At 48.7% G+C, this 27,063-nt stretch overlaps 1 protein-coding gene across 3 annotated transcripts in view; it reads left to right on the top strand.

Annotated features, from left to right (window-relative positions):
* LOC138527486 (zinc finger protein 25-like) overlaps window positions 1-27,063 on the top strand; it is a 778,719-nt gene that overhangs the window by 646,628 nt on the left and 105,028 nt on the right. For all 3 annotated transcript variants that reach the window (XM_069638740.1, XM_069638722.1, XM_069638730.1), the window contains one exon: window positions 5,828-5,905. In XM_069638740.1, the coding sequence (XP_069494841.1) occupies window positions 5,828-5,905 (78 nt within the window). The remainder of the gene's footprint in view (window positions 1-5,827; window positions 5,906-27,063) is intronic.

The raw sequence follows: 27,063 nt of genomic DNA, 5'->3' as shown, positions 1-27,063 counted from the left end.
ATCCAGAAATGTGTTGGTGCACCCAAAACTCTTATACCCACCTTTTTCTTCCCTTTTTAACATTGTGAAGTGCCATTTTGCTCGGTTTACACCAAAGTATTGCTTATGCTAAAGTACTGCCTTGCCTAACTTGCTCACAATCCATTTGGGAAGTGTTGTTGATGTGTTTAGGAGTTTAACCCTGTATAACTTGACCTTTTCCTCCCTTTTGAGAAATTGTTAGAGTGCCATTTCTGCTTGGTTTACACTGTGCCATTTTGCTCATTTTTCACTCTTGCCCAAACTTGTCTACAATTTAAATAGGGAGTTGTGTATACTTTTCTTGACTGTTTTAACTTGTTTTTATGGTAGTGATTTGTGTGTAGAATTAAGAGTGTGTAAAATAAATAAATATATTCTATATATTCTTGATACAAAGCTTTGGTCAGTGTTTCCTTGCTCCACAGTATTGTAGTCCTATTGTGTAAACCCTGAATACTGCTCATCTCCCTCTTGAGATAGGTCTGACTGCTCAGCCACAGCTACCAACTAAATCTGTGTGGTACAGACTGACACCAAAGGGGATTTATTGCATATACCTGTAGTCTTAATCTTCTGTAGTGCTCCCCAAAGGAACTGCACAGGATTCTGCCTAACACATACTGTAAGGTGGTATAGTCTGGTTAAAGAGCTGACATGATAGGCAGGGTAGGTGGAGGGGACGGGTTAGGAAAAGAGATGCATTATGAGAGCTTTACAAAAGATCAGTAGGATTTTTCAGCCCTCAGGGAGGGGGCAGGGGAAGTTATTCCAGAGTTTGGCACCACAATAAGGTGAGCTGGAGCCTCCAGCTTTACATACCCTTACTTTGTGAACAAGAAATCTATCCGTGTATGGGGTCCTAGTAGGCCTTGATGAATGGGTGTTGGTGATTCTTTTTGTGTGGTAAGGGGGCGCTGTATAGGAGATGCATTTGTGTGCAATGGAAAGCGTTATAAAGGTGATCTGTTCCTGGACGGGCAACCAATGAGCTTCTCTCCTAGCTTTGGAGATGTGTTCTCGTTTCGGGATGCTGAGGGCTGCTCTCAAGGCATTCTTTTCTATAACTTGCAGTTTTTTATTATTTTCAACAGAGGTGCCTGTTAATAGGACGTTACGATGGTCGATCTTAGATCCAATGATGGCCCGGGCAATAGTGATGCAGTTTTTAGTGAGTAAGGGTCTGGCTCCGTTGAGGATCTTGGTGGAGTAAGCTGCTGAGGAGGCAATGGCGCTTACTTGTCTGGACAAATTGAGTGATGCATCAAGTTAGACTCCTAGTGCCTTTACTGTGGTAGAGACAGGAATTGAACACTGGTCGATCTGAAAGGATTTGTATTGAATGGTAGGCGACTTGCGGGCATTGGATGTGCCGACAATTAAGATTTCTGTCTTGTCACTATTGAGTCAAAGATGATTAGCTGCCATCCATATCTGAATTGTGGAGTAAATGTTGTTGAGGGTAATGGAATCATCTGTGTAATTGCCTGAGTGTGGGATTTGCATATTGTTGGTATAGTTGGTGTAAGCTATGCTGATAGTCTAGGATGTTAGAGTGGCTTTGTAAAGATATTGTAAAGAGTGGGGGCAATGCAGGATCCTTGGGGAACACCAAAGGTGATGGGGGTGGGTGAGGCATTGGCAGTGTCTGAGAAGACTCTCATGACTCTGCTTTCCAGGAAGGATGTGATCCAGGCAGCGGCAGGTGTGGAGAAATTGGTGTGGGTGTTAAGGTGTTGGCAGAGGATTTGATGGTTCACCAGGTTGAATGCAGCAGAAAGGTCTTTAGGAGGAGCAAGGCACAGGTTCCTTCATCCCTGATCTCATCAAGCTGATTTTTTAGATCAAGAAGGGCAGATTCTGTTCCATGTCTTGGGCGGAAGCCGGATTGACAAATCCCTAGGATTTTGTTGTCCTCCAAAAATGGCTGACCCTGAAAGTAGGCTGCACGGTCTGGGACTTTTAGTAGAAAGGGGACAGTTGTAATTGGCCTATAGTTAGATGGAATGGATGGGTCTAAGGAGGTTTTTTCCAGAAGGTGGAGGACCCAAGCTTCTTTAAGGCTGGCTGGCATGGTACTTTTGGAGAAGAATGCGTTTATGACTGCTGTGATGACTGGGACTAGCACGCCAGCACAGCTTTTGGCGAGGGATGCTGGGCAAATATCCCCTTTGCATTTCGAGTGTTACAGGCTTTGGATAATCTTTAAGACTTTGCTTTTGGTGGCATGCCTGAAGGAGAATTGATTACTGGAGGGAAGGGGGGAGGAATGCAGCTGACGTTTGTGGCGGTCGGGTCGTTATTGAATTTATCTTGTTGAGAGTATTTTGTGGTTCAGGGTGTCTATTTTACCTAAGAGCGCTGCTTGAATGTCACAACACCACATCGCGTTGAGTCTTCTCTCCCCATAGATTGTGTATTTCCCGTGCATTCAACATGGCCCAACCCGCAAGGGATGCATCTTTTGCCAGCTCCCTCATGGTTGTAGTGATGTAAAGGTGACACCCTTTGTGAGGTTTCCCTCTTACATCCACCACCGGAGATCTGAATGCAGACATGGCGGAATTGTAATTTGCTGAGTTTGTGGCTGAGTTTCCTGACACCAAGCCACATTCAGATGTAATTGCAATTGTCGCATGTGCAACTTGGCTTGAGAAATCACTATGATACTTTTTGTATTTTCATTTAATAATCGATATAGTAGAAGGATAGTTGCTGAAAGAACAGAAAGAAAAAGAACAACACAGAAGCAACCATGGAAAAGGAAAAGTCAAGCTGAACTGGTCAATCTGCCAATATGAAAGCCCAGCAAATAAAAATAAAACGCTTGCAATAGAAAGACCATGTTTTGACAGTGAATAATTAGGCGTCAAAATGGATACAGCCATCACAACAGTTCACCAGCAGGCAGCTTAGGACAGATTGAAAGAGTCACCAGAGCTGCAGCGGGAAAGAGTCACCAAAGCGGCAGCAGGAAATCTGGGTAACCGGGGAGGGTCGGCCCTCCATCATCAAAGTCAGCAGACAGCGCCTTCAGCGATGCCAAGCCCACTGCTGGTGTCCCTGCCAACACGGGACAACAGCCAGCCAACTGCACAGTCCGCCAGCAATAAGAGGGCACGCACAGCCCTGCTGAAGACCCCTAAAGAGGGAAGGCGGCATCCTGAAGGGCCAACAAGGCTCCAGACCGGAAACCATGCCTGGCGTGAATCCAGGACCACAGCTAGCAGCCCATATCTGAGCACAAAGGGCAGAAGAGCTAACGCTGACCCCACAGTATCCGGCCCCACCTGATCATCTCCGGAGCCAAAGGTCCTGTGGCGGCCAGCAAGGCAGAATGACATCGGGTTCACGGCACCACACGGACAACTCCGCTACAGCCGCCAACACCATACTGCTGCCACTTCGCATCACAGCTGTGTCCTGGACATATGATACACAACTATCCAGTTTCACGTGGCCATGATGCCATTATTCCCAAGCATGCTGTATTGTTCAGGAACTCCTTGCAGAGCTTACTCCGGTTTTCCAACCTGTCGGAAGGAGGGAATAGCGTTCCTTGTGTGCAATTCCAATTAACTGCAGTCTTTGAGTTGAAGTCAGTATTGATTTCTCCTGATTCAAAGTCAGGCCCAGCGCATAAGCCTGTTGCATAACAATCGAGACAGAATTTCTGATTTGGCATGGAGTTGGATCTCGTATCAGCCAGTTGTTTAAGGCGGACTGGGAAAGGGACATGGCATGGGCGAACGACATGGAGGAACTGTATATCGATACTGTGCTCCCAGCCTCGCGCCCGAAAAACATTTGGGGCAGGTACAAACAGTATCTCGCCGAAAAAAACGGACTTGAACAACTTGATGCTGTAATGTGATGTGATTCATATTGTAAAATGTAATGTCTATAATTATGATGTCTCTGTAACCAAGTGAAAGTAGTGACCAAGCGCAACAAAAATAAAGGTTTAAAAAAAAAAAAAAAACATGGGTGTATATGCATACCTTAGCTATGTGAATACCCATGGTGCTGAGTTTAGGCCAAAGGAAAGACCCTGTACTGGTAGTGTATCCCCTAGATTGTAAAGCAAAGAAACTTCTGGTGAGGTCCCCAAATGGGTATATGCATGTTAACATCCTGGAGATCCAGTGCCACCAACAGCCCCACTCGACCAGCGAGGTTATAATCTGCCCAGGGGTGACCATCTTGAACTTCTCAATTAGGAGGAAAACTGGTAGGTCGAGTATAGTTATTGAAAAAAAAAACCTGCCTGGACTTTCCAGTTGAACTTGGTCTATAGCATCTAGTTTCTTCAGCTTCACTAGTCCCTCAAAGAAATGTGATGAAAACTGTTGGGAGGGGAGGGACGGTAGTAGGTGTTGGTGAGGGGATGGGAAGGCAATAGCCAAACTTCACTACTGATGCGTCCAGGTGTCTGATGTGACAGCCCTCCAAGCTGGTAACTGGAGGGTTGTTCTCTCTCTGGCACTTCCCCCATCCCGTGGGACATCCAAACCAGATGGAGGAAAAAGAACTACGGACTGAGTACCAGTGTCACTACAGTGAATAACATTTCTGAATCCGCCACAGCGTCTGAACTTTCTGGCAAAAGGTAGGGATGGAGAACTTTGCGATCCTGGGGAACCAAATACCTGAAAATTCTGATTGTTTTCTACTTGATGGTGACCTGGGAGTTAAGGTGATGGAGGCAGGGTGTGGTTAAGAAGGGTTACTATGTTTACTGAAAGCTTATCCACCCACATTCCCTTCCTTAGATCTGATGAACGGAACGCTTATGCTGGAAAGGGCTGTTTATGGGTTTAAGGGTAAAGTTGGGAAGTTCAGATGGACTCTTGAGGAGTGGGACGAGTGATGGGGTTCACATGAATCGGTTACCTGTCTGTCCACTCTACTTTGTAAAACAATGAATGGTATGATTTATACAGATCATTCTTTCTTTGCTTTATAAGAAACACTGATAATGCACATGCAAAAGAAACATTAATTGGATGCAGCAGGGACAGGATACTGTTTCAGTGTTCATCAGAAAGGCCTAGTACCTATTTTGCATTCATTAAATCAACTCTATAAATAGCCACCTGTTGAGAGTTTGATGCTTGAAATCAGAAACTTTGCCAATGGTATGTGCTTGCAGCCTTTGCATCCACAGTTACGGATAACACTGCTTGAGCAAAGGCTTGAAATGCAAGTCGATATCGAGCCAGCCACTGCACCTGAGCCCTGCCCACCAATCGTTGTATCATGTGAGCCTATAGAACATACTACAGTTCAAGAACTGTTGGTAATGGTAGGTAAACCTTCTTTTGCTCTTTTTGTGAAAAGCTAAAATCCTTCTTCGAGTCCTCTTTTTTCCTTCGATTGTTGTACTTTACCACTTGTAGAATTATGACTCTCTTTCGATGTGTAACATTTCTTTTTCCCAAATGTATGCCTATAGAAATATATCGGTGGTGCCAAGACCAGCATTTCATACATACCTTTGCTTTAACCAACGAAGTTTAAAGTGAAAAGTCTCTTTTGTCTTATGAAAATGAATTGTCCAGTGTGAGCTTTGTTACCCATTACCTCTGCAACTACCTTCTGTTGAAGAAGTGTATGGGACTTAGAAAGCTGATGCATTTACCACCTCTGCATATTTCCGCTTAGTCTTGTAAAAGGCATCAACGCTTGGATTTTGTATGAACAAATGAAATAGAAAGGGATACAGGTGATTTATAATATATTCTATATTCTGAAGGAATATTTATTCTTACATTTATTTTTGTTGCATGATGTGCTATTGGTGCACCAGTTGTGTCATTCACCATTAAAGAAGAAGATGATACCTACTTCATAAACGAGAGAGGTGAAAGCACACGAAGTCCCATGGGTGAGTGAATTTTATTTACTAGATGGAATGGATTATGAATTTAACTGACCCAATGGTAACCATCTCTCTGAAAACACTGCAGCTGATCACCATTTGCTTTCTTGATGGTGGAGTAAACAAAGTTCTCTATTCTGCTTTAGCTTTCTGTGAATTCTTCGAGTCACGGGTGTAGTGGATACATGTGCATAACAGTACACGTTGTAATATATCTGGACTTAGTGTTGTTGAGTGAACAGGTTTGAATGCTGCACGCCTGTTTGTTTGATTGGCTGGGTTCCTGCATAAAAGCGATCCTGGAAGCTGAAGTGGTGGTTGACCACTGGACCTGAATCCGAAGAGGAAGATGAAGCAAACGTGGCTGAGACAATTTCCAGCAGCCAGAGCCTGCTGTGTACCCAGACCCTTCTGTACCTTTTTCTTCCTTCCATGTGACCTGGGGACTCTGTAAACTGCGACACCGACACAGAGCCTGGTGAGATCCACTAGAGAGGACCTGCATTTTAAGCCATCACATGTCGTGCTGTGACCCTGCAGTACCCCAATACCCTGGGACCTCACGCCATCGGGCGGTGCACAGTCTTTCGAATTGAGCTGAAACTTTGGTGGCATCATGCTGGATCTCCAGAGACACGATTTGAGTCCTTAAAGTCCCCTCATCAGAGTGCTGGACCAGATTAGAGAGGAGAATCCGACCGGCGATATTCAGTCTTCTCCTGGCTCCTGAAAAGGGCGCCAAAACCACAGAGCGCATCCAGCCATGAAGACATTTTTGCCTGGAGCATTCCCCCGTTGATCCCTGCTGCAAAATTCCTTCCAGTGTCCTGTCTTCAGCCTTCATGACAAGGAATTCATTGACCGGGTTTTTGGCTGCAGATCCTAAAGTCTTCCCCGCTGCAACTCTTCTTCTGTGCTGAGTTACTGTGTTGGCTGGGGTATTTACTTACCTTAAGCTTTTGTGATTCCTGTGTAGCTTTGGGGTGTTTCTTGTGATTGGGAGTCCTCTCATCCAGTTCACCCAGGCCCACTGCTTGAATCCTCTTAGGATGTCTTCTCAGAAGTTCCTGAACCCTTTCAACCTTTCTAAAGTGAAATTCTTATTTTAACCGTCTTCCTGAGGAACTCTGACATCTGACATTTGCTACTTCTGTGCCTATCCTGACGTGGCTGTTGGACACTAGAGACCTAGTGACCCCCCCAAACCTCTCCTTCTGCCACTGAGAACACTCATGCTCTAAGAATAGGGAAAAACTTCTAAGGATGGGGCCTGTTGTCTAGAAAAGAGAACAAGTGTTTAAAGGTTTACTTACTTGTGAAGGAGGTGGTTGGTAACTGTCACCCTGAGAGTGAGCAGTTATGTAAGTTCTTACTTACCTTGAATGTGTTCTGCCATTCTGAAAAGTATATGTAAGGTTATTTTACTCACTTGTGAATTGGTTGTGCCTCTTTCCAAAAGTAATGCGTTGGCTTCACTTTACTAATTCTTTTAGGATAACTGTAAATGTACACCAACTGGGCCTTGCTACCCCTGACCTGCTTGTTAGGTAGGAGTTTCATAGCAATAATAAAATCTTCCTGACCTTTGTCAACCCCAGAACTGTTTGCTTTTACTGGTGTATTATTTGTCCTTATACCTCAGTGAGTGGGAACCTTTTTCCACACTCATATAACCTTTTACTCTTTTTATGGGAGTCATTTTTAAGACTCTCCATAGTGTATTTTAAAAGTTATCCTCTTTGCAACCATTTGGCAATGTTATGTTATCCATTTTGCACCGAGGTACAGCGCAACTGAAACTAAAAACGCAACCTGGCGCCAACAAGACTGAGAAGGCACTGCGGCCGAGCTGAAAATTCAGAAGAGTAAATTTAAAAAAAAATGTCTGAATTGCAAGTGGCCCGTCGTAGAACGAAGTGCGATGGGCAAGGCATTCTACAGCTTGGTAGCCCTCACCGAAAATGAGAGGCCGCCAATTCGGGAAAGGCAAGATCTAGGCACAGCGATAAGAAATCGATCCTTTGAGCGCAGCAGTCGGCCAGGAACATAAGGCCGGAACTTAAGCTATAAATACTCAGGCCCTACAGAATAGGTAATAAGTGCCTACTGTTGCTGGGTTGTCCTAGGGGCTCCCCTTTTAACTTTCTCTGGCTAACCATGTGAGTACCACAGTTCCAAAGGGTAGAAAGTGTCTTAGGAAAAGCCTTTTACATTTTATTAGGTGAGACCAGCACTCCACCCCCACACCACCTTATGTGGAGTGCTGGGGAGATGCAGAGTATCCCTTTTCTCATTTTAAATGTAACATTTATGTTACAAGGACAAACTTACCTTTAATGGCTGTTGGCAGTGAACCTTTATATTAATTCAGTGCAACATTACCGCTGGCTGTTTGCGCAGCCGGTAAAGGCACCCATGGGTTGCTCATTTTACCAAAATGGCCCCTGTCTTCTTTTTTTTGCCATTTTAGTGTTCCTTGTCCTTCCTTCCTTTGTGTGATTTCTATCTTCGGCAGGAGTCCTGTGGACTCCACGGCCATGCTCCAGAGTGTCCGTGAAGGCAGGAAGCAAGGCGCGGGGGAGTTCAAAACTCACCAGTCTATTGTCTTCCAGCTGGAGTGTGAGAATCTAGTTCAAACCAGGAGGCTGGCTGTACTGAAAGCATTGCCAACCCCCTAAGTTTGAATGTTGCAAGTTATTTTTTGACTGGATGGGTTCCTGCATAAAAGTCTGATCCTTGAATCTAAAGAGGTAGTCGACCACTTGAACCAAAACCAAAGAGGAAGATGAAGAATTCACGGCTGAGACGATTTCCAGTGACCAGAGAGCCTGCTGTGTAACTGGAGCCTGCTGTAGCCCTTCCTTCCAATCGGCATGGGGACTACAAAAACAGCGACCATGACCCAGAGTCTGGTGAGACCCACTAGACTCAAGAAGACCTGCATTTTGAGCCAACCCACATCATGCTGCGACCTTGCAGGGCTGCAATACCCTGGCACCTCGAGCCATTGTGTTGTGCACAGGCTTCCGAATTTCGAATATCGCTGAAACTTTGTGGGCATCCGGCAGGACCTCCAGAGACATGAATCAAATCCGAAAGTCCCCTCACTAGAGAGGTGGACCTTGCAAACAACGAGAATCTGACCAGTGATATACTGTCTTCTGTGCTCCTGAAAAAGATGCCAAATCGACAGAGCCATCCAGCTGCGAGGAAACGTTGCTGCAAAAGTCCTTCCAGGGTCCTGTCTGCTTAATGAAGGAATACGACGACTGGGTTTTTGGCTACAGATCCTGAAGCCGTCCTGCTACAAAATCTTCTTCTGTGCTGGCTTGGGTATTTACTTACCTCAACTCTTGTGATTCCTGTGTAGTTTTGGGGTTTTTCCTGTGATTGGGAGGTCTCTCGTCTAGTTCACCTAGGCCCACTGCTGGAATCCTCCTAGGGTGTCTTCTCTGAAGTCCCTGGACACTCAACTAACTCTAAAGTAGAATACTTTGTTTGAACAGTCTTCCTCTGGAACTCTGAACTTTGGGAATTAGCCAATTTGTTTGAAAATGTTTGTTCGCATGCAGCATTTGCTTGTTTTGCACGTGTGTGACTAGATCTTCAGAGCACTTTGCCCGTATACCTATCAGAATACTGAACAGGGAGAGCGGGGGTGTCCCCCGCTCCCCATGTTAAGTATTTTGGGGTTTTGGGGGTGCAGGTTTGTCCCCCGCTTACTTAACATGTGCGGCGGGGACAAAAAAGAAATTCACGTTTCAAACATGGGCCCTGGGCAGTTTGCCGCTATCACACAAAAAAACAAACAACCCCAATCTGAACTTTGCCAGCACATGAACCCCATCTCACCCTGCCTACAGCTGGCTCCTACCACTATAGTCCCTCTTCTGCCTCTGAGAGAACTCGTGTACTAGGGTCTGCCTTGAAAAGAAAACCAAGTGTTGAACGGTTACTTGTAAATGAATTAGTTGGTAACTGTAGCTCAGTGAACAGTTACAAAAAGTTATTACTTACCTTAGATATGTTCTGTCATTCTGAAAGGTATATGTGGGATTTACTTACCTTGAATACGTTGTGTGCCTTCTTAAATAAGTATTCTCAAAGTCTTACTTTCCTTAGAAACTGTCTCTCAATTGTAACAGAAAGTAGATAGGTTAGCTTACCTGTGAATTGGGATCCCCACTTTCCAAAAGTAATGCTGCTGGTTTCACTTTATTATTCTGGATAATTATGAGTGTCCCCAATTGGGTCTTGCTTCCCCTGACTTGCTATTAGCCTGTCCAGAATAAGTCTGCCTAGGTCATGCTTAGCTTTTTGGTAGCTCCTTAGAAAAGTATATAGGTTTTACTTACCTTCAGCATAACTGTTATCCCAAAAGAAGTTACAGGTTTTTACTGCTCCTAGAATGAGTGTGTCATTATCCTGTCCTGCAAAGTATATTGTTCAGTTGATATTACTAAGTGATTTCTTGCTGAGCGTCACAGTACATCCTTTGGGGTGTACTCCCCCTGTATTAGTGAAGGTAATCCAAAAGTAACTATTATTCGAGGGGATTGGGTCCTCCGACGCATTCCATATCTATGACGGTAATCACCACAGCTCTGCTGCTTCGGAAAATCTTTCTGCGTCCTGCGTCAATGACATCGATACGCCGCCCTCGAGGACCTCCTCCGACGGCCGACATCATTCGATGTTATAAGTAGGATGCACGACGCCCGTAGCCTCAGTTCTGTTTTTTCGCTTCGGAGATCTCGGCGTGCCTCGACTCTTTGGAGTTTCTGTTCTTTCGGTTCTTCGAACCTGTTCGTTTGTAAGAAGTTTTTCGAGATGTCTTCCTCTTCTTCCACCTCGCGTCCGGGTTTCAGGAAATGTGGGGACTGCGGGTCCAAGATGTCGGTGACGGACTCGCACGACGCCTGCCTCTGGTGCCTCGGGGAGGCCCAGGACACGGATGTTTGTGTCGACTGCCAGTCGCTTACGTCCAAAGCTTTGCGGGAGCGCAAGAAGAAACTGTCGGTCGGTAAGGTGTCCAAGCCCCCAGAAGTCGAGGTCCACTGGGCTTTCGACGGACGATTTGAGCGGCGACTCTCCACATCGTCGTCGTCGTAAGTCTAGGGGGTTTTGGTCGCGGAGTGGGTCCCGCCACTCATCTGCCTCTTCGAGGGACTCCCGGAAGCGCCGTCATCAGTCGCCTTCCCTGTCCTCGTCCGAAGACTCCACCCGTCGGCGGGTAGTTTATCCCACCAAGCATGCGACTCCGGAGGAATGGGCTTCCTTCGGTAAGAAAATGCTGGCGATTCTTGAATCGCAGGGCACCGGTCCGTCCGCGCCTCCGAGTGGGGTCAGGCGTGACCGTACTAGAGATACCACTCAAACGCCTTCGGTCTTGGGTGGTCGGTACGATTTGCAGTAAAGGTCCCGCTCGGACAAGGGGAATCGTTCTAGTCATGCCCATTCCAGGTCCCGGTCCTCGGCGCGCTCGAGACCGTGTGCACCTGTGATGTCTTCGAAGAAGACGTCGACGCCTGTGGCGCCGAGGTCGTCGAGGGACTCTGAACGAGGCTCCACCTCCGAGGAAGTCGACAACGCCATCGGCGCCCAGGCTGTCAAAGGACACGCTCGGTGCTCCGCCCTCGAGGCCTGTGTCCCGTTCGGCGTCAACGCCGATTCACTCGACGCCTTTCAAGGCTGTTTCGACGGGGGTGCCCCGGGGTCATTGGAACCCCTTAGAAAGGCTCTGGCCAAGGCCAAGCATGGCTTTGTTCCCCATTCTGTGCCCACTTTCCACCATCTTGATTACATTTCAGAGGTGGATGAGGGCTCTGATGATGGCATGGTTCCTGATACGGTGCCAGATGAGATTCTCTCGGGAAATAGTCAGATTGAGGACCTGCGTCAGTCACTGCACAACGCCAGTGGTCTGGACACCTCTCAGGAGGTGGAGTTTTGTAGGCCTGAGCCTGGCACCCATGCTAACTCCTTGTACCGGTGCGTTATATCAAGGGTCACCGAGTACTTGGGGTGATCTGCTCCCCCGGGGGATTTTCTTCAGGATGACCTCATCCAAGGTCCACCCGTTACTGCCGTTTCTTATGGCTCTACAGAGGAGGGTGGCGGCAGCTTGGACTGCTCCGGAGAGTCTCCCGGCAGTGGGCAAGTCTTTGCCGCGAAAATACCGCCCAGCCATTAGCGACCCCTGCTACTTGACCAAGCACCCCACTCCGGAGAGTTGGTGGTGTAGGCGGCTACGGCTCCAGCAAAGCAGGCGTCGTATCCTACCATCCCTCCTGATAGGGACGACAATCAGTTTGATGGTTGGGCAAAGAAAGTGTTTTCTTCAGGGAGTATGGCTCTTCAGGCTTCCAACTCTGTATGTGCCTTGTCACGTTTCACGCACACTCTGTGGAACTGTGTTTCCTTAGCGGCTGAACATATTCCCGAAGGGGACGAACATGATGGTTTTCTTGCTATGGTCCAGGATGGCAAGGATGCCATGCGTGAGGCCGTTCAGTCGGGTTTGGACATGGCAGATTGCGTCAGCCGGTCCATGGCTGCGAGCACCGTAATACGCAGGTTTGCGTGGTTGCGGAAGTCGGGGTTTGCTCCTGATGTGCAAGCCTGGCTCCTCAACATGCCCTTTGATGGGGTCCATCTTTTTGGCAGCAAGGCTGACGAGAGCCTTGAGAGGTTGCAGACCTCAAAAGCTGCAGCAAAGTCCTTGGCTGCTGCAGTTCGCCAACCTCCGCCTTTTCGTCCTAGGGGACAGCAATGGAGGGGAGGTTCCTTTCGTTAGTATTCATCCTTTGGTAAAGCGAAAGGAGCTGCTAGTCAAAGGGGCCGCCGTAGGAGTGCCAGAGGTGGAAAACAAGGTACTCGAGGTGCCAAGGCCGCTCGGGCTGTTGCTTCTTTGCCCTCAGGCAACGCCACAGCCACTTCAGCTAGGTCATGAGGCCATGTCCCATGGTTCGCTGATTGGGAGAAGGTTGGCGCAGCATCTTGTAAAATGGCCTGCCATTACTTCAGATGTGTGGGTTCTGGAGATCATAGCCCACGGCTACTGTCTTCCTTTCCGGCAGAGGCCTTGCGACAATCCACCAGGGAACCTCTCTTTGAAGAGTCCGGATCCGCTCCTTGCGCAGGAAATTCAATCCCTGCTGGAGAAGGGCACCATAGAACTGGTGCCTGTAGCGGAGAGGAACAAGGGATGGTATTCCCCTTATTTTTTGATTTCAAAGAAAGACGGGGGATTGAGACCCATCATGGACTTGCGCGGTTTGAACAAACTCTTCAGGAAGGACACGTTCAAGATGGTTACTCTTTCTCAAGTCCTCCAGGCCCTTCAACTTCAATACTAGTTGGTGTCTCTCGACCTCAAAGACGCTTATTTTCATGTGCCGATCCATCCAAAGCACAAGAAGTACCTGAGGTTCGCGGTTGGCGACTCGCACTTTCAGTTTCGGGTCCTGCCGTTCGGATTGACCTCCACCCCGTGGGTCTTCACCAAGCTCATGGTAGTGGTAGCAGCGCATCTCAGGAAAGGGGGGATTCACGTCTACCCCTACCTGGATGATTGGTTGATCAGGGCGCGCTCTCCCGAGCAAGTCCTGGATCATCTGTCCGTCACCTGCCACTCCCTCCACAAGCTGGGCTTCTTCCTCAACTTAAAGAAGTCCCACTTGACGCCAACTCAGAGGCTCCAGTACATCGGAGCAGTGCTCGACACATCCCTGGGGCAGTGATTTTTCTCCCCAGGTGAGGGCTCAGAACATTCAGCAGATGATGCAAAAGTTCCAACATGCCCAGAGTCTCCCTGCGTTTGAGTTCTTGAGATTGCTCGGCCTCATGGCATTCTGCATTCTTCTGGTGCCAGAGGCCAGGTTGTGGATGAGATCTTTGCAATGGGCACTCAAGCTCCAGTGGTCTCAGTCCTCCAGCAGGATGTTGGATCCCGTTCAGGTGCCGCCCAGGACCTTCTGTGGTGGGTCGTCAAAGTCAATCTGATGAAGGGGGCTCCATTTTGGCTCCCCTGGCAAGAGGTGACGATCGTGACGGACGTTATCCCTCACGGGATGGGGAGCACATGCCAACTAGCTTACAGTCAGCGGTCGTCGGTCTCCGTCGGAGTCCAGACTCCATATCAATCTGTTGGAGCTGAGGGCCGTCAGGGGTGCCCTAAAGGCTTTTCTGCCGACTGTGCGAGGAAAGAATGTCCTGATTCTGACGGACAACACAGTGGCCATGCACTACCTCAACAAAAAGGGGGGGCAGGGTCACTTCCTCTGTGCAGGGAGGCAATGCATCTCTGGTTCTGGGCAATCCAGCAGGAAATTTCGGTCTCTGCAGTTCATCTGGCCGGAGAAGAAAATGAGACGTCGGACGCTGTGAGCAGGCAGAGCGTGATCTCTCACGAGTGGGAGTTGGCTCAGGAGTTTCTCCAGGAGATCTTCGCCCTTTGGGGGACCCCTGAAGTGGATCTCTTTGCCTCCAGTGTCAACCGGAAGTTCGAAAGGTTCTGCTTGTGGGAATTTCCTCCAAGAGGAGCCTTAGGAGACGCGTTTGTGGTCATTCCCACTGCTGTATGCGTTTCCTCCAGTCCCCGTCATTCCGCAAGTGCTGCGGAGGTTACGGAGGTTCGGTTCCCGGATGATCCTCATTGCTCCGGCATGGGCCAGGAGGACGTTGTACCGGGACCTTCTCGACTTGTCCATCTGCCCTCCACGTCGTCTTCCCTACCGAGACAATCTGCTCTCACAGGAGGGGGTCAGGTTCTCCATCCAGTGGTCAGATCCCTCAACCTTCACGCTTGGCTTCTGAAAGGTTGAGGTATAAGGATTGGGACCTCCCTGAAGACGTGATGGAGGTGTTGCTTTCGCCCAGACAACCGGCAACAAAGTCCCTGTACCGTTGCCGTTGGAGAAAGCTCTGCGACTGGTGCAGGGTTAAGAATGTGGATCCTTTTTCATGTGGCATTCCTGTGGTTCTGTCTTTTTTGCTTTCTTTGGCCCACAAGAGCCTGCAAGTGGGTACTGTTAAAGGTTACCTGGCAGCACAGTCCATATTTAAGCGCTCATCTGAAGTGTTCTTATTTTAAAATTCCTTAAATTTCTCAGTTTCTAAAAGGGCTCACTAATGTGTTCCCTCCGTCACCTTTCCAGGTGCCCGGTTGGGATTTGAACCTTGTTCTCAAGTTTCTAATGGGTGCTTCGTTTGAGCCTTTGCATTCCTGCCCTTTGAGACTGTTAACTCTTAAAACTGTATTTTTAGTTGCGGTCACTTCCGCTTGCAGAGTGAGTGAGTTACAGGCACTTTCAGTTAAGCCACCCTTCACTGTGTTTCACAAGGACAGGGTTGTCCTTAGATTTCGTCCTTCCTTTCTTCGGACGGTGGTGTCGGAATTGCATTTAAACAAGAAGGTTATTCTTCTGGCATTTTATCCTCCTCCGCATTCTGGTAAGGAAGAGGAGAGGCTCCATAGGCTGAATCCTAGGAGAGCTTTAAGCTTTTATATTTCACGCATGTCCCGGGTCACAGTGGACTATCAACTCTTTATTGGTTATGCTGGAAGGCGTTTGGGACAAGCTGTTAGTAAGCAGACTTTGTCTTGATGGATTATCCTGGCAATTTCTGAATGTTACCGCTTGGCGGGTAAAGACCCTCCGATAGGCTTGCGGGCCCATTCTACCAGGGGTATGGCTGCCTCTACTGCCCTGCAGAGGGGTGTTCCTATTTGTAACATCTGTGATGCAGCCACCTGAGCTTCGGTCCATACTTCACGTCACTACTCCCTCGATTGTACCCGAGGGCAGGTTTCTGGCCTTTGGCAAGGCGGTCCTTTACTCTGCAATTTGATTGGGCATTCTACATTTCTATCTTCTAAATTCTTTTTCCCACCTCCTTACGGTGGTCCTGCTTTGGGAGTCTGTCATAGATATGGAATACGTCAGAGGACCCAATCCCCTCGAAGAACAAGTTACTCTCTTACCTCCTGGTAACGTTCTTTCGATGGGATGGTCCAACGACGTATTCCATATCGCTCCCTCCCTGCCTTCCCCGCTGCAGAATTTCTTATGCGATTGCAACTTACGTTTCCGCAAGGCTTTGTGTGGTCAGACTGGCAGAAGACTGGTGCCACACGTTCTGGGGAAAAAACTACAACTGCGACTACGGGGGTCGTGCGTCCTACTTATAACATCCAGTGACGTCGGCAATCGGAGGAGGTCCTCGAGGGCGGTGTATCAACATCATCGACGCAGGACACAGACGCCGAAAGATTTTCCTAAGCAGCACAGCTGTGGTGATTACTGTCATAGATATGGAATACATCGTCGGACCATCCCATCGAAAGAACGTTACCAGGTAAGAGAGTAACTTGTTTGTTTTTTACTCCCCAAGAATAGGTGTGACCTATACTGAATGTGTATGAAAAGGTTTGAATTACCTAGACTACTGTTAGTTCTCTCAATAAGGTATATGCTTTGGTCTGTGAACTTTTTTTTTGTCAAAATCTTTTTTATTGAAATATCAGTTCACAATGCAAACTTTTAACAGTATAAACAATGGCAAGGATATTTGAGTGCAGTTCAACATTACATCATTATTCTCCTGCCTATAGCTCAACAAGTAGCGCTGAGAGTGATTAATTTAACAGTGAGTTGACATTTCATTTTTAAGCATTATTATTCCTTTGTAATCATTGATACTCTCGGGGAAGTGTTGCTGCAATTGTTTATAAAGGAAGGAGAGAAAAGAAGAGAAAAAAAAAAAAAAAGAAAAGGGGAAGGACCCCATTCTTTTCCACCTGCACCCCCCCCCCCGTGGTCCGGGTGTTATTCTTGGTAGCCAGTATTGTCAAGTTCTGGTGTTAGATCAGCCCTGTACCTTGTTTTTAGTGTGATCCTCAGGGCTGGAGGAGGCATTTGATTAGTTTTGGTTGGAAGAACATATGTTCCTTATCTTCCACGTGGTCTAAAAAAGGGCCCCAGATTTGTCGAAATTTGTCCGCTCGATTCAGTAATGTGGCTGTTAGTTTCTCCATTCCCATGATTTCCCAGACCTTGACCCACCATTGAGCAATACAGGGGCCCTCCGGCTCTTTTCAAAAGCGCGCGCGCGTAAGGCGGGCTGCCATCAGTAGCTGGGTAATGAGCTGTGCTCTAGGGCCGGATTGCGGGTATGACCCATCCTCAGGAGAATCTCCCAGGACCATCACCATTGGGTCCAGTGGGAGGAGGAATCCGGAGATGTCTTTAATTTTGGAGCGAATCTCCAGCCAAAAAGATTGAATGGTTGGGCAGTGCCACCACATGTGACCCAAGCCCCCTTTCGCCCCGCACCCGTGCCAACAAGTCTCGGGGTATTCAACATTCATAGCATGCAGTCTCTGCGGAGTGAAATACCATCAATAGCATATTTTGAGTGCACATTCCCTCACTGCCGTGCATCTGGAGGACTTGTGTGCTCTGGCCCAGATTCTCTGCCACGATTCAGGACAGATCTCTTTCCCCAGCTCTTTCCCCCATGATGCCATGTACGGTAGTTCCCCCTCCTCTGGGGCTATTTCTGTGAGGCGATAGCATGTAGCTACATTATGGGCACGTTGACCTTCGATCGCAGTTAGTTCGAGACCTATGGGGGGTCTGCTGGCGGCTTTCCTTACTAGTGGGTTGGTGATCCAGTGCCTAAGTTGGATGTATTTAAACCTTTCAGATTCTTGGAGGTTAAATTTCTCCTTACATTGGATAAATGTTAAGGGGACACCGTCCGCGTATGTCTCCTGCAGCCTCAGGGTTTTGTTTCCCGACCATTTATGATAGGATCTAGGTTGAAGCCCCGGGGTAAAGATGGGGTTCTGTGTGATCGGGGTCATAGGGCCCAGGCCCGGGGTCAGTCCTCTTAGGGTGAGCTGTCTGTCCCAGCATCTGAGTGAGGCGCACGTGATTGGGAGGAGTGGGAATTGGGAGGCTCGCGCTTCCCGTGGCAGGAAAGGGAGATGAGATAGGGGGGTCGCAGTGAGTGTCTGTTCTATATCTCGCCACTTAGGGGGGTCCTCTTGGAGCGCCCATGTGAGGATAGGGGCTATCTGAGATGCACGATAGTATCTTACCGTAGACGGGAGCCCCAGACCGCCAAGCTGTCTACTTCTAATGAGGATCTTGCGCTGTATTCTAGGTGTTTTACCTTGCCAGATGAATTGGGATATAGCTTTCTGGAGGTCTTGTAGGTCTCGCTCTGGGATATAAATTGGGAGCGCCTGGAATACGTAGAGAAGGCGAGGTAATAGGGTCATTTTAACAGCTGACATTCGCCCCAGCCAGGAAATTTCCTGGGGGCCCCATTTTAGTAGTGATTCCTTAGCTTCTTTAAATAGTGGGGAAATATTGGCCTTCGCTAGTCCAGAGTAACTTGCAGTCAAGGACACTCCCAGGTATGTTATTTTGGCGGTCTCCCAGCTGAGGGAGAATTTGTTCTGTAAGGCATTTAACACCTCGGGGGTTTCGGACAGGTTCAGCCCCTTTGATTTGGCTGCGTTTATTGAGAAGCCCGAGGTCTGCTCAAATTTGTCCAGCAGAGCCATGAGTGGGTGGACTGAGGTCTGGGCCTCTCGCAGGAAGCAGAGCGCCTCTTCTGCGTATAAGGCCACTTTGTGCGTCTGGTCTTTGAGTGTGATCCCTAGAATTTCAGGGTGTAGGCGGATATGTTGGGCTAGTGGTTCCATTGCAAGCGCAAACACCAACGGCGATAGGGGGCAGCCCTGCCTGGTCCCTCTGCCGAGAGGTATCCTCGGCATCCAAAGGGCGTTGACTCGGACCTGGGTGGTGGGGATCTGGAAATTGGCTAGTATCAGCTTAGAGAAATGCGGGCTAAACCCAAACCCCTTCAGGACCGAGTGTGGGTAATCCCATGACATGCTGTCAAAGGCACGATGGGCATCTAATGACAGTAGGGAGAGAGGAGCTGGAATGGAGGGGGCAAGGGCTATCAGGTCAATTGCTCTTCTGATGTTGTCATGAGCCGATCTACCCTGGATGAAGCCCGTCTGATCTCGATCTATTAGCTTAGGAAATACTTCCCCCAGACGGCGCGCTATGATTTTGCTGAAGATTTTACCGTCGGTATTAAGCAGAGCAATGGGCCGATAGGAGGTGCAATCAGCTGGGTCTTTTCCAGGTTTTAGTATTAGGGTGGTAAATGATTCCGCCATGGATGTGGTGACTGACCCCACTTCCCACAGGGTGTTAAATAAAGTGGTTAGATGCGGTGTGAGTTCCTTCACGAAGGTTTTATAGAACTTGTTTGTAAACCCATCTGGGCCCGGGGCCTTCCCATTAGGGAGGGATTTGATGACTGCTTCTATTTCTTCCCCTGTTATTGGTGCTTCTAGGGTATCCTTCAGGGTTTGGGGTATTTGTGGGAGCTCCGCTTTGTCTATGAACTCCTCAATGAGGGCCGGGTTCCCTATGTGCGGGGTAGCGAGTTCCGTGAAATAATCTTTTATGATGTGGCATTTACCCTCTTCTGAAAAAGTGCCTCTACCTGTCTTGTTTCTTAGGAAGTCTACTCTATTTTGTTTAGTCTGCTTCCCTATTTTGGCTGCTAATAGCCTGTTTGCTTTGTTCCCTTTTGTGTAAAAAAATTGTTTAGTGCGCAACATGCCATAGGCCGCCCTCCCCACGTGGTGTGCCTCCAGCGCTTTCTTGGCCACCCTCAAGTCCCTTAATGTGCGCCGAGTGGTTTTTTCCCTATGCAGCCCTTCCAGTCTGAGGACTTCCTCCTCTAATTGCTCTCGCAACAATTTCCTAGATCGCCCCCTTTGCGCGGCCTGATCTATTAGGTGGCCCCTGAGTACCGCCTTCCCCGCATCCCAGACAGTTCCCAAACTCACGTCTCCCGTGCTATTCTCGCTATAATATAGCTCTATAGTTTCCTTGATGTGGGCCTGGATTATTGGGTCATCTAGTAGGAAGTCATTTAGCCTCCAGGGGGGTTTCAAGGGAGGGGTGACTCGAGGGGGTGAGATAGATAATAGGACCGGGGAGTGATCCGCTAGTGCCTCTGGGAGAATCTCTGCTTCTAACACGTTTGGGATCAATGAATCGGCTATCATGAACATGTCGAGTCTTGAGAACCCGCCATGTACTGGTGAAAAGTACGTGTAATTCCTTTCATCTTGGTGAAGATATCGCCATACCTCGATCAGGGAATGTTCTCTCAGTATAGAGGTGAGGGCCTTGAAGTTGTTACCGTCGTTTACTGTTTGGGGTAGTGTTTTGTCGGCCATGGGGTTGATTACTGCGTTAAAATCCCCTCCCATGATCACCTCCCCCTCAGCGTGGTCGAATAAGGCTTTAGACAGCTTCGTGAAGAACTGACTTTGGTTAGAGTTCGGGCCATAGATGGAGACTAGAGTGACCTTGCGGCCATCCAGTGTAGCGTTAACCAGTAGGAACCTCCCCTCTTCATCCCGAAACTGTCCGTGAGTTTTGAAAGAGATCCCTCTGCGCACTAAGATGGCAACCCCACGCTTTTTCAGTCCGCTCGATGCAAAGAATCTAATGGGGTAATTTCTGTCATTCAGGCGGAATTCGTCCGCTGGGCACAGATGTGTCTCTTGAAGAAACAGGAAGGAGGCGTCTAAAGACCTCAATCTGTGGAGAAGTGCTTTTCGCTTTAGGGGGGAGTTAAGACCCTGCACGTTAAGTGAGATAAATTTATAGCTAGGGGTTGCCATGACTCAGTCGCTCAGGTTCCATGGGTAATAAGAAACTTCCGGCCATCACCGGATGGATGCATTTCTTTGAGTGGGGCACAGAGGTCCGGCCGGGGTGAGGGCCGTGGTGGGTCAGAGCATAAATCTTCTCTGGTAGCAGCAGGTGGGTACAAAACATAAGAAACTCAATAAAAAACTCAATAAAAAACTCATAAAAAGGGTCTATGGCAGCAAATACGTTAGTCATTACCATCAAGAACTACGATGATCAGAATCCCCGAGGTACGTTGATCTGAGTACTATCTTTGTCGGGCGCCATCCAGTCTGGCGCCCAAGTCGGTTGCAAATAAGGAATTTCGGAGCCTAACTACATTTAAACTTAAGGCTCAGGGGTAGCAAGTAGCTGCCGAGATTAAACTGGAGTTTAACATGGGAGAGTTGATCGTTAATTGCGGGTAACAGACTGCTCGAGGGCCTTCAATGAGACCAGGCAGAGAGGGGTGAAACCAGGGGAAAGTAACATACCAGTGCGTGGGGGAGAACTTTGTTGGGAGTAGAACTCCGTTGGGAGGTATGTACCATCCTCTCACAGCTGGGCTCCGGCCTCGGGTCTCGGCGGGGGGTAAGTGGCATCCTTGCAGGGAACCTTTCTTCTGGTGGGGCTAAAAAGCCACTCCCTCGCCTTCATCCTGTACAGATCGCTGCCCAACTCTTCTCCTCCGAGGACGCCGGCGAAGGAGCCCCGCCAGGGGTTTTCGATGTCTTTCTCAGATTCGGTTCGCCATCAGGGGCTGTCACACCCCCCGGCCTACGGCGGGATCTTCCCCTCCTAGGCTTTGGATCAGGACGAGAGGTGGACTCATCGTCTACCGGAGGCCGTGGGTCGCGGTCCGCCCCGTCAGGAGTCTCTTCCATCAAGCTTTTCGCTTCCTCCTCGGTGGAAATTATGTGGTGTTGGTTGTTGAGTTCAAATATGAGTTTGCAGGGGAACCCCCAGCGATACCGGATCCTCTGATCCCTCAGCCAGGATGTCACTCTGTGCAGGCGCCGTCTGCGGGCCAGGGTGTATGGAGCAAGGTCCTGGAATAGGTGTATCTCGGTGCTCTGAAATCGGATTGAGTCTGCATTCCTGGCTGCCGCCATGATGTCTTCTTTCTGGCGGTAGAAATGTACTCGGGTAAGTACATCTGGAGGCAAATTCTTCTTCAGCTGGGCTGAGGAGTACACCCGGTGTGTTCTGTCCAATATTAGTTCCTCATTCGGTGGCAGCTCCAAGAGGGATCTGAAGAACGTCCCGACGTATTCCGCTAGGTCTCGGTCGGGGATCTTCCGGGGAACTCCACGCAGGCGAATGTTGTTCCGTCTCGACCTATTTTCAAGATCGGCTTGTTTTGCCCAGATGTCCTTCGACAATCTTAACTCTTTCCGCCAGGGCATGATTGTCGTGGGATTGCACGCAGGTGACATTTTCTAGATCATTGACCCTGGATTCCAGGCCTCCAAGGTGAGAGGTCAGGTCTGCAAGTGATTGGGCCAGAGAGTCCTTGGAGGTTTTGATCTCCTTCTTTATTTCCTGGGTGATATCTTGTTTAAGGGACTTGAACATATTTTCCAGATCCTCCCTGGACACAGCCATATTGGTATTCCGCTCCGAGGTTGGAGCAGGGAACGTGGGTAGGTCCCTTGGTTGTGGTGACAAATAGGCTTGTATACTGCGTGTTTTCTGTTTAGTCCCAGATTTGGGCATCCCCAGGGTGCTGTGGATTGCGCTTGGTTGACTTCTCGTGGAGACCTTAGATATCTGAGGAGAGGCGTGTGTAGGGGCACGTGTATTGATGTTGTTATGGGCTTCAAAAGTTATGTCCCAGCGTAGCTGTGGGGCAAACGGGGTATTCATGGGCGCTTAGATCCTCCCAGCGAGTTCCTCAGACACCCTGCCATGATTGTGGATGCCCCCTTTGCTTTAGTGCCTGATTGGCTTGTTGTATGTGGTACCTGGGCCCGCAGTCACGCTGTCGTGGAGCAATATGGCTTCATGGTGTTGTAAGTCTGCTGGGCTGGTGTGATGGGCACGGTCACTCTCCGCGGACCCCTCACCGCCAGGTCTCTCGGATCGGTCACTGCAGGTGCTGGGTGGTCCGCCCCGCGCCCCCCACCTCAAGAGCTGCTCCCGGGGCAGGCGAGCAGACAGAGCGCAGCAGGGCGCAGCAGGGGACTCACCCGCAAGGCATGGTCCGGTCCCCGGGGGCCAACCGGGCCTGTTCTCCGGCGCTGCTGGTGAGGGGCTGGCACTCTCGAGTCAACCAACCGTGAAGTTGAGGATGGGGCCTCACCCGGGCATCACCGACCACCAGGCCCGGTGTAGGGGGCCGGCCGGGTCCGCTCTCCGGCTCCGCAGGATCAGTGGTTGCAGCTTCAGCCTCAGGGCAGGGAGGCCAATGGTGGACTGGGTTTTGGGAAAGGCGGCAGCCCGTGGCGGATGTCTCCGGAAGACCCGTCCACCCCGTGCCTCACCGTCCCTCTGCCCCGAGCAACGCTCCCAGGGGCAAGGCAGGCAAGTGGGCGCACTCGAGAAAGGGGGGGGCAGGCGGCGGGGACTCACCCGTGGGGCGGATCCGTCACCGCACGATCTGGTACTCCGATCGGGGTCCGAGGCCGGTTTCGGGCAGGAGGCGGGGGACTCACCCGCGGGTCCGTCACAACCCGGTCCGGTTCTCCAGTCGGGATCCGGGGCCGGTTCTCCGGGGCCAGCGGGGGCTGCACAACAGTGCTGCTGATCCGTTCCAGGAACGAGGGGTCAGAACCGGGTCCTCCCCACCGTCCCCCAGGCCCAGCCGGGTCCGGTCCAGTTCTGGGTAGGGGGGGGCTGGCTGGAATGGGGAGGGTCACAGCCGCTCCCACGACGTTCGGGTTGGTTGTCTGGATCCCCGCTCTCCACCAGGCTCCTCTGCTGATTTCAGCGTCGCCCGTGCTTCCGTTCTGCCCTCGGCGTTCTGGAGCTGTCACAGCCACAGGGGCCCGTCGTCTTCCACCAGGGATTGCAGTGAAGGGCGCGATCCACCATCTTGGATCTCTCCGTGCCAGGAACCTCGGCACTAAAAGAGCATAAATCCCGATTTCTCTGCTTCAAGAGTTCTGCATCGGGTCCCCCGCCATGTCGTCTCAGCTTTGTGACAATGTAGGGCCGAAATTCTCCTTTTTGTAGCGTTGGTACGGCCGACTTGGGCGCTACAGACCGGAGCTCAAGGGAGGCACGTCTGCATGGTGTGCCGCCTGGCCACGCCCCCTCTGTGAACTTTAAAGTATAGTGTTGTGTTTTTATAATTGTGGTTATATATAATGTGATAGTACTTATTTCCAGAGAGAAGTGTCAGGGTCGTCATACACTCCCGTGCACCTCACTACACATACTATGTCAGTTACTTACTTTGAACAACAAGTAGTGCGACCGCTCAAATCCTTTTTGCATAGTACTCATTTCCCCCAAGATTTATCTGGGCCTACTTGTATTTAAATAAACCATTTATTTTTACAATACATAGTGTTTGTGTTCAGCTTCAGTTCAGTTTGCACTGTTCACTGAAGTACATTTTCGGTCGGTTCAAATTCCCATGTGCTGTTTTGCCAGGGTTATGTGGTGTTAGTCTGTTGTTGCAATGTGGTGAAGTGCCTGTGAATTGCTGTGCCGAGAGGTGGTTGTGTGAGTTTCTTTATGAGAAGTGTATGCAGAAAGTTGAGAATTGAGTTAATTCTTTCTTACCTCTTTGTCTTTGCGTTTCTGTGCTCAACATCTATGATTGTCCTGTGTGTTTGGTATTGTGGTTTGTCCGCCTAGTTGGCAGGTCTGTTGAGTGTAAGTTTTCCTCTGTGTTGCTCTAGTGGTATGTGTTACCCCACCTTGGGGTTGACAATGTTTGGGTTAGAGGATTCTGGTCCCTCCCTGCCCAAACCGTGTGGGGACCTTAACTGCTTAGGTTTTCTCTGTTGATTGGCGGTATGTGGACATGGGTGGTTGAGGCGTCCCCTTCCCGCCCGGGACCCCCCGCCCCGCCTTCTGGTTAGGGAACATTAAGTTAGGGTCATGGTTTCTTCTCTAGGAACGGGGTCTATGCTTTCCTCTGTGTACTTTAAAGCATTGTGTTGTGTTTTTATGATGTATTTGACTCTATGACAAAGTACTTACCCCCAAGACGTAACTTGGCCTAATTGGATTTATGATAAACCTTTATTTTTTGTAATACTTGTGGTTGTAAGTGTTTCTGTTTAACCCTTGGTATACTGCACATTCCTTGTACCTTCCTTCAGCCCTCCCTCCCTCCTAAAATGATCCTGGCTGCTCTGTCTATGCTACCAAATCATCAGGTGGTACAGCCTTATACTAAGAGTGAAGTTTTGTACTGTATCAGTTGTATGGTTTTACTAAGCCCTTGGGGGGACTTCAGAAAAACTGCCCTAACAGCCTGCTTGGTTTTTTGTGTAGTGTTTGAAATCAGAACTTGAGTCGTTAGTGGGTAGGGTTAGCCAATTTGCAGTCAGACATTAGGTGGTGCATATCATTTCTTGCCTGTATTTTATAGGTCTCCAGGTGCCAGTCAGAACTTGGTTTACTTTACGGCATGGCCCATTAGCGAGCCTGTGTGTGAACTATGGTACCCGTTGCAGTGAAATTGAACAACTGGTAGAAAAAGTCACATTGTGGCATGAATTGCGATGTGGGTTGTAGATGGGAACTTGTATGGCTCTTATTTAAAAGGTTGGTTGAGGCTCAAAGCGTGGATAGATGTTGTGCATTCTGGCCTCAGTGGCTGGTTGTCATAAGATATGGAGGGGCTTCCGTTTGCCATTTGGTAATTTAGTTGATTAGGCTTTGAAAAGCCAGGTCTTAGTTTTTTCCTGGATCCAATGTGATGTGTATTCTGCAGATTTGCTTTGATAGAGTGCTATAAAGTTTGGCCACCATGTTGGAAAGCACTGTGCCTCTGGTTTAGCACATACTCTCTATTCTCTACTGGTACGTAGTCACTGGATCTTATGGTCCTTCTTGGTTGCATGACTTTGACACCACACCCCTAAAAGTCTCTGTGGGCAATGCATTCGCTAGAGTAGAGTGTTTGGTGTTTGGTGTTATTTTCTCTGCTGTCGAGTCTGAACAGTAGTCTTGATGATGTGTTCTTTATGCATTGAAGTTTCTTTGTGTGGTAAAATGACATGTGTAGGTATGTTGGCATAGTCTGTCCTTGATATACAGAACAATGAAATGATGCTGAGAGTCCTGAGTGGAAAGGTAGGAAATTACATAATCAGTCCGATTGCATGAAGATGCAGCAGCATTTCTTTACTTGCTCATTGAGGTTCCATTGTCCCTACGGATCAGAAAGCTTGATCGGTTTGAGGTTTTTGGGCAGCTACCTATTTTGTATTCGTAAGGTGGTGGTGTTTCTTGCATCGGGTGAGACGATCTTGATTTATGTTTTTGTCAGGGTTATTTTGAGTTTGTTTTAAAAGTTGTTAGCCGTCTTCTGTGTACTCACTAGTGCAAGTCAGTTGACAAGCGCGCTGTTTGTGTCATTGTTGCTGGTAATTTTGAAAAATGTGTTACCCACATTGTTGTAGCAGATGAGTCTGTTATTTGTGAACCTCATAAGGCAGTCATGTATATTTTGAAAAGTGGGGGCGATGGGCTTGATTCTTGCGGGGTTCTGCAAGTTATTTTGCGGTAGTTGGAACTGAAAGGGTAAGCTGGGCGATTTCCGTACTATCCATGAGGAAGGGCCTCATCTACTGTAGCGTTGTGTAGACCAACATCTTAATGACTTGTGATTTTGAGAGTTTGTGTCCCAAAGGATACAGCTGCTAACTCTGTTCCCATTGGTCTGAATCCCACTTGTGCCCTATCTAGGTTATTGTTGGATTTGGCAGTGTACATAGCTTTCTGGGATTTTTGTTGGGTCTGTAGTGTTCGAAATTAAGGTTCGATGAGCAGGAGCGAACACCAGCACCTGGGTGTCAGGCATCAACCAGTAGGCAGGATCTACCCCTGGAGAACCAGGAGTGATTTTGCAGCGCACTGTAATCTAACTAAACTTAAACCTTTGGCCCATTATGTATGATCCATTTTGTTTAAATGGGTCCTAGATATGTCCTAATTCTTCTTTATTTACATTCTGAAACACTCATGAATAATGTCTCATACCCATGTTTGCAATGCACGAGTTGGGGGTTATGGGGATGGGTTGCTCGAGGTAACTGTTGGTTTTAAGCTAACCAAGCTCTCCGATGGTAGAAGCATGTACGAAATAGCTCTCACAAATTTCGAACCCTAGTATACCATCATTGAGATTGGTCTATAGTTTGTGGGTTCATCCTGATCACCATTGTTATTTTCGACAAGTAGATCCTTCAAGACTGCTATATTAAATTATGTAACATTCCTGTTTCATTCATTGGGGTTTGC

The sequence above is a fragment of the Ambystoma mexicanum genome, chromosome 1q, assembly GCF_040938575.1.
Source record: "Ambystoma mexicanum isolate Mex_15411 chromosome 1q, UKY_AmexF1_1, whole genome shotgun sequence".
NCBI classification, from domain to species: Eukaryota; Metazoa; Chordata; class Amphibia; order Caudata; family Ambystomatidae; genus Ambystoma; species Ambystoma mexicanum.
Note: the sequence above shows the minus strand (reverse complement) of the source record. Positions and strands in the feature narration are given on the sequence as shown.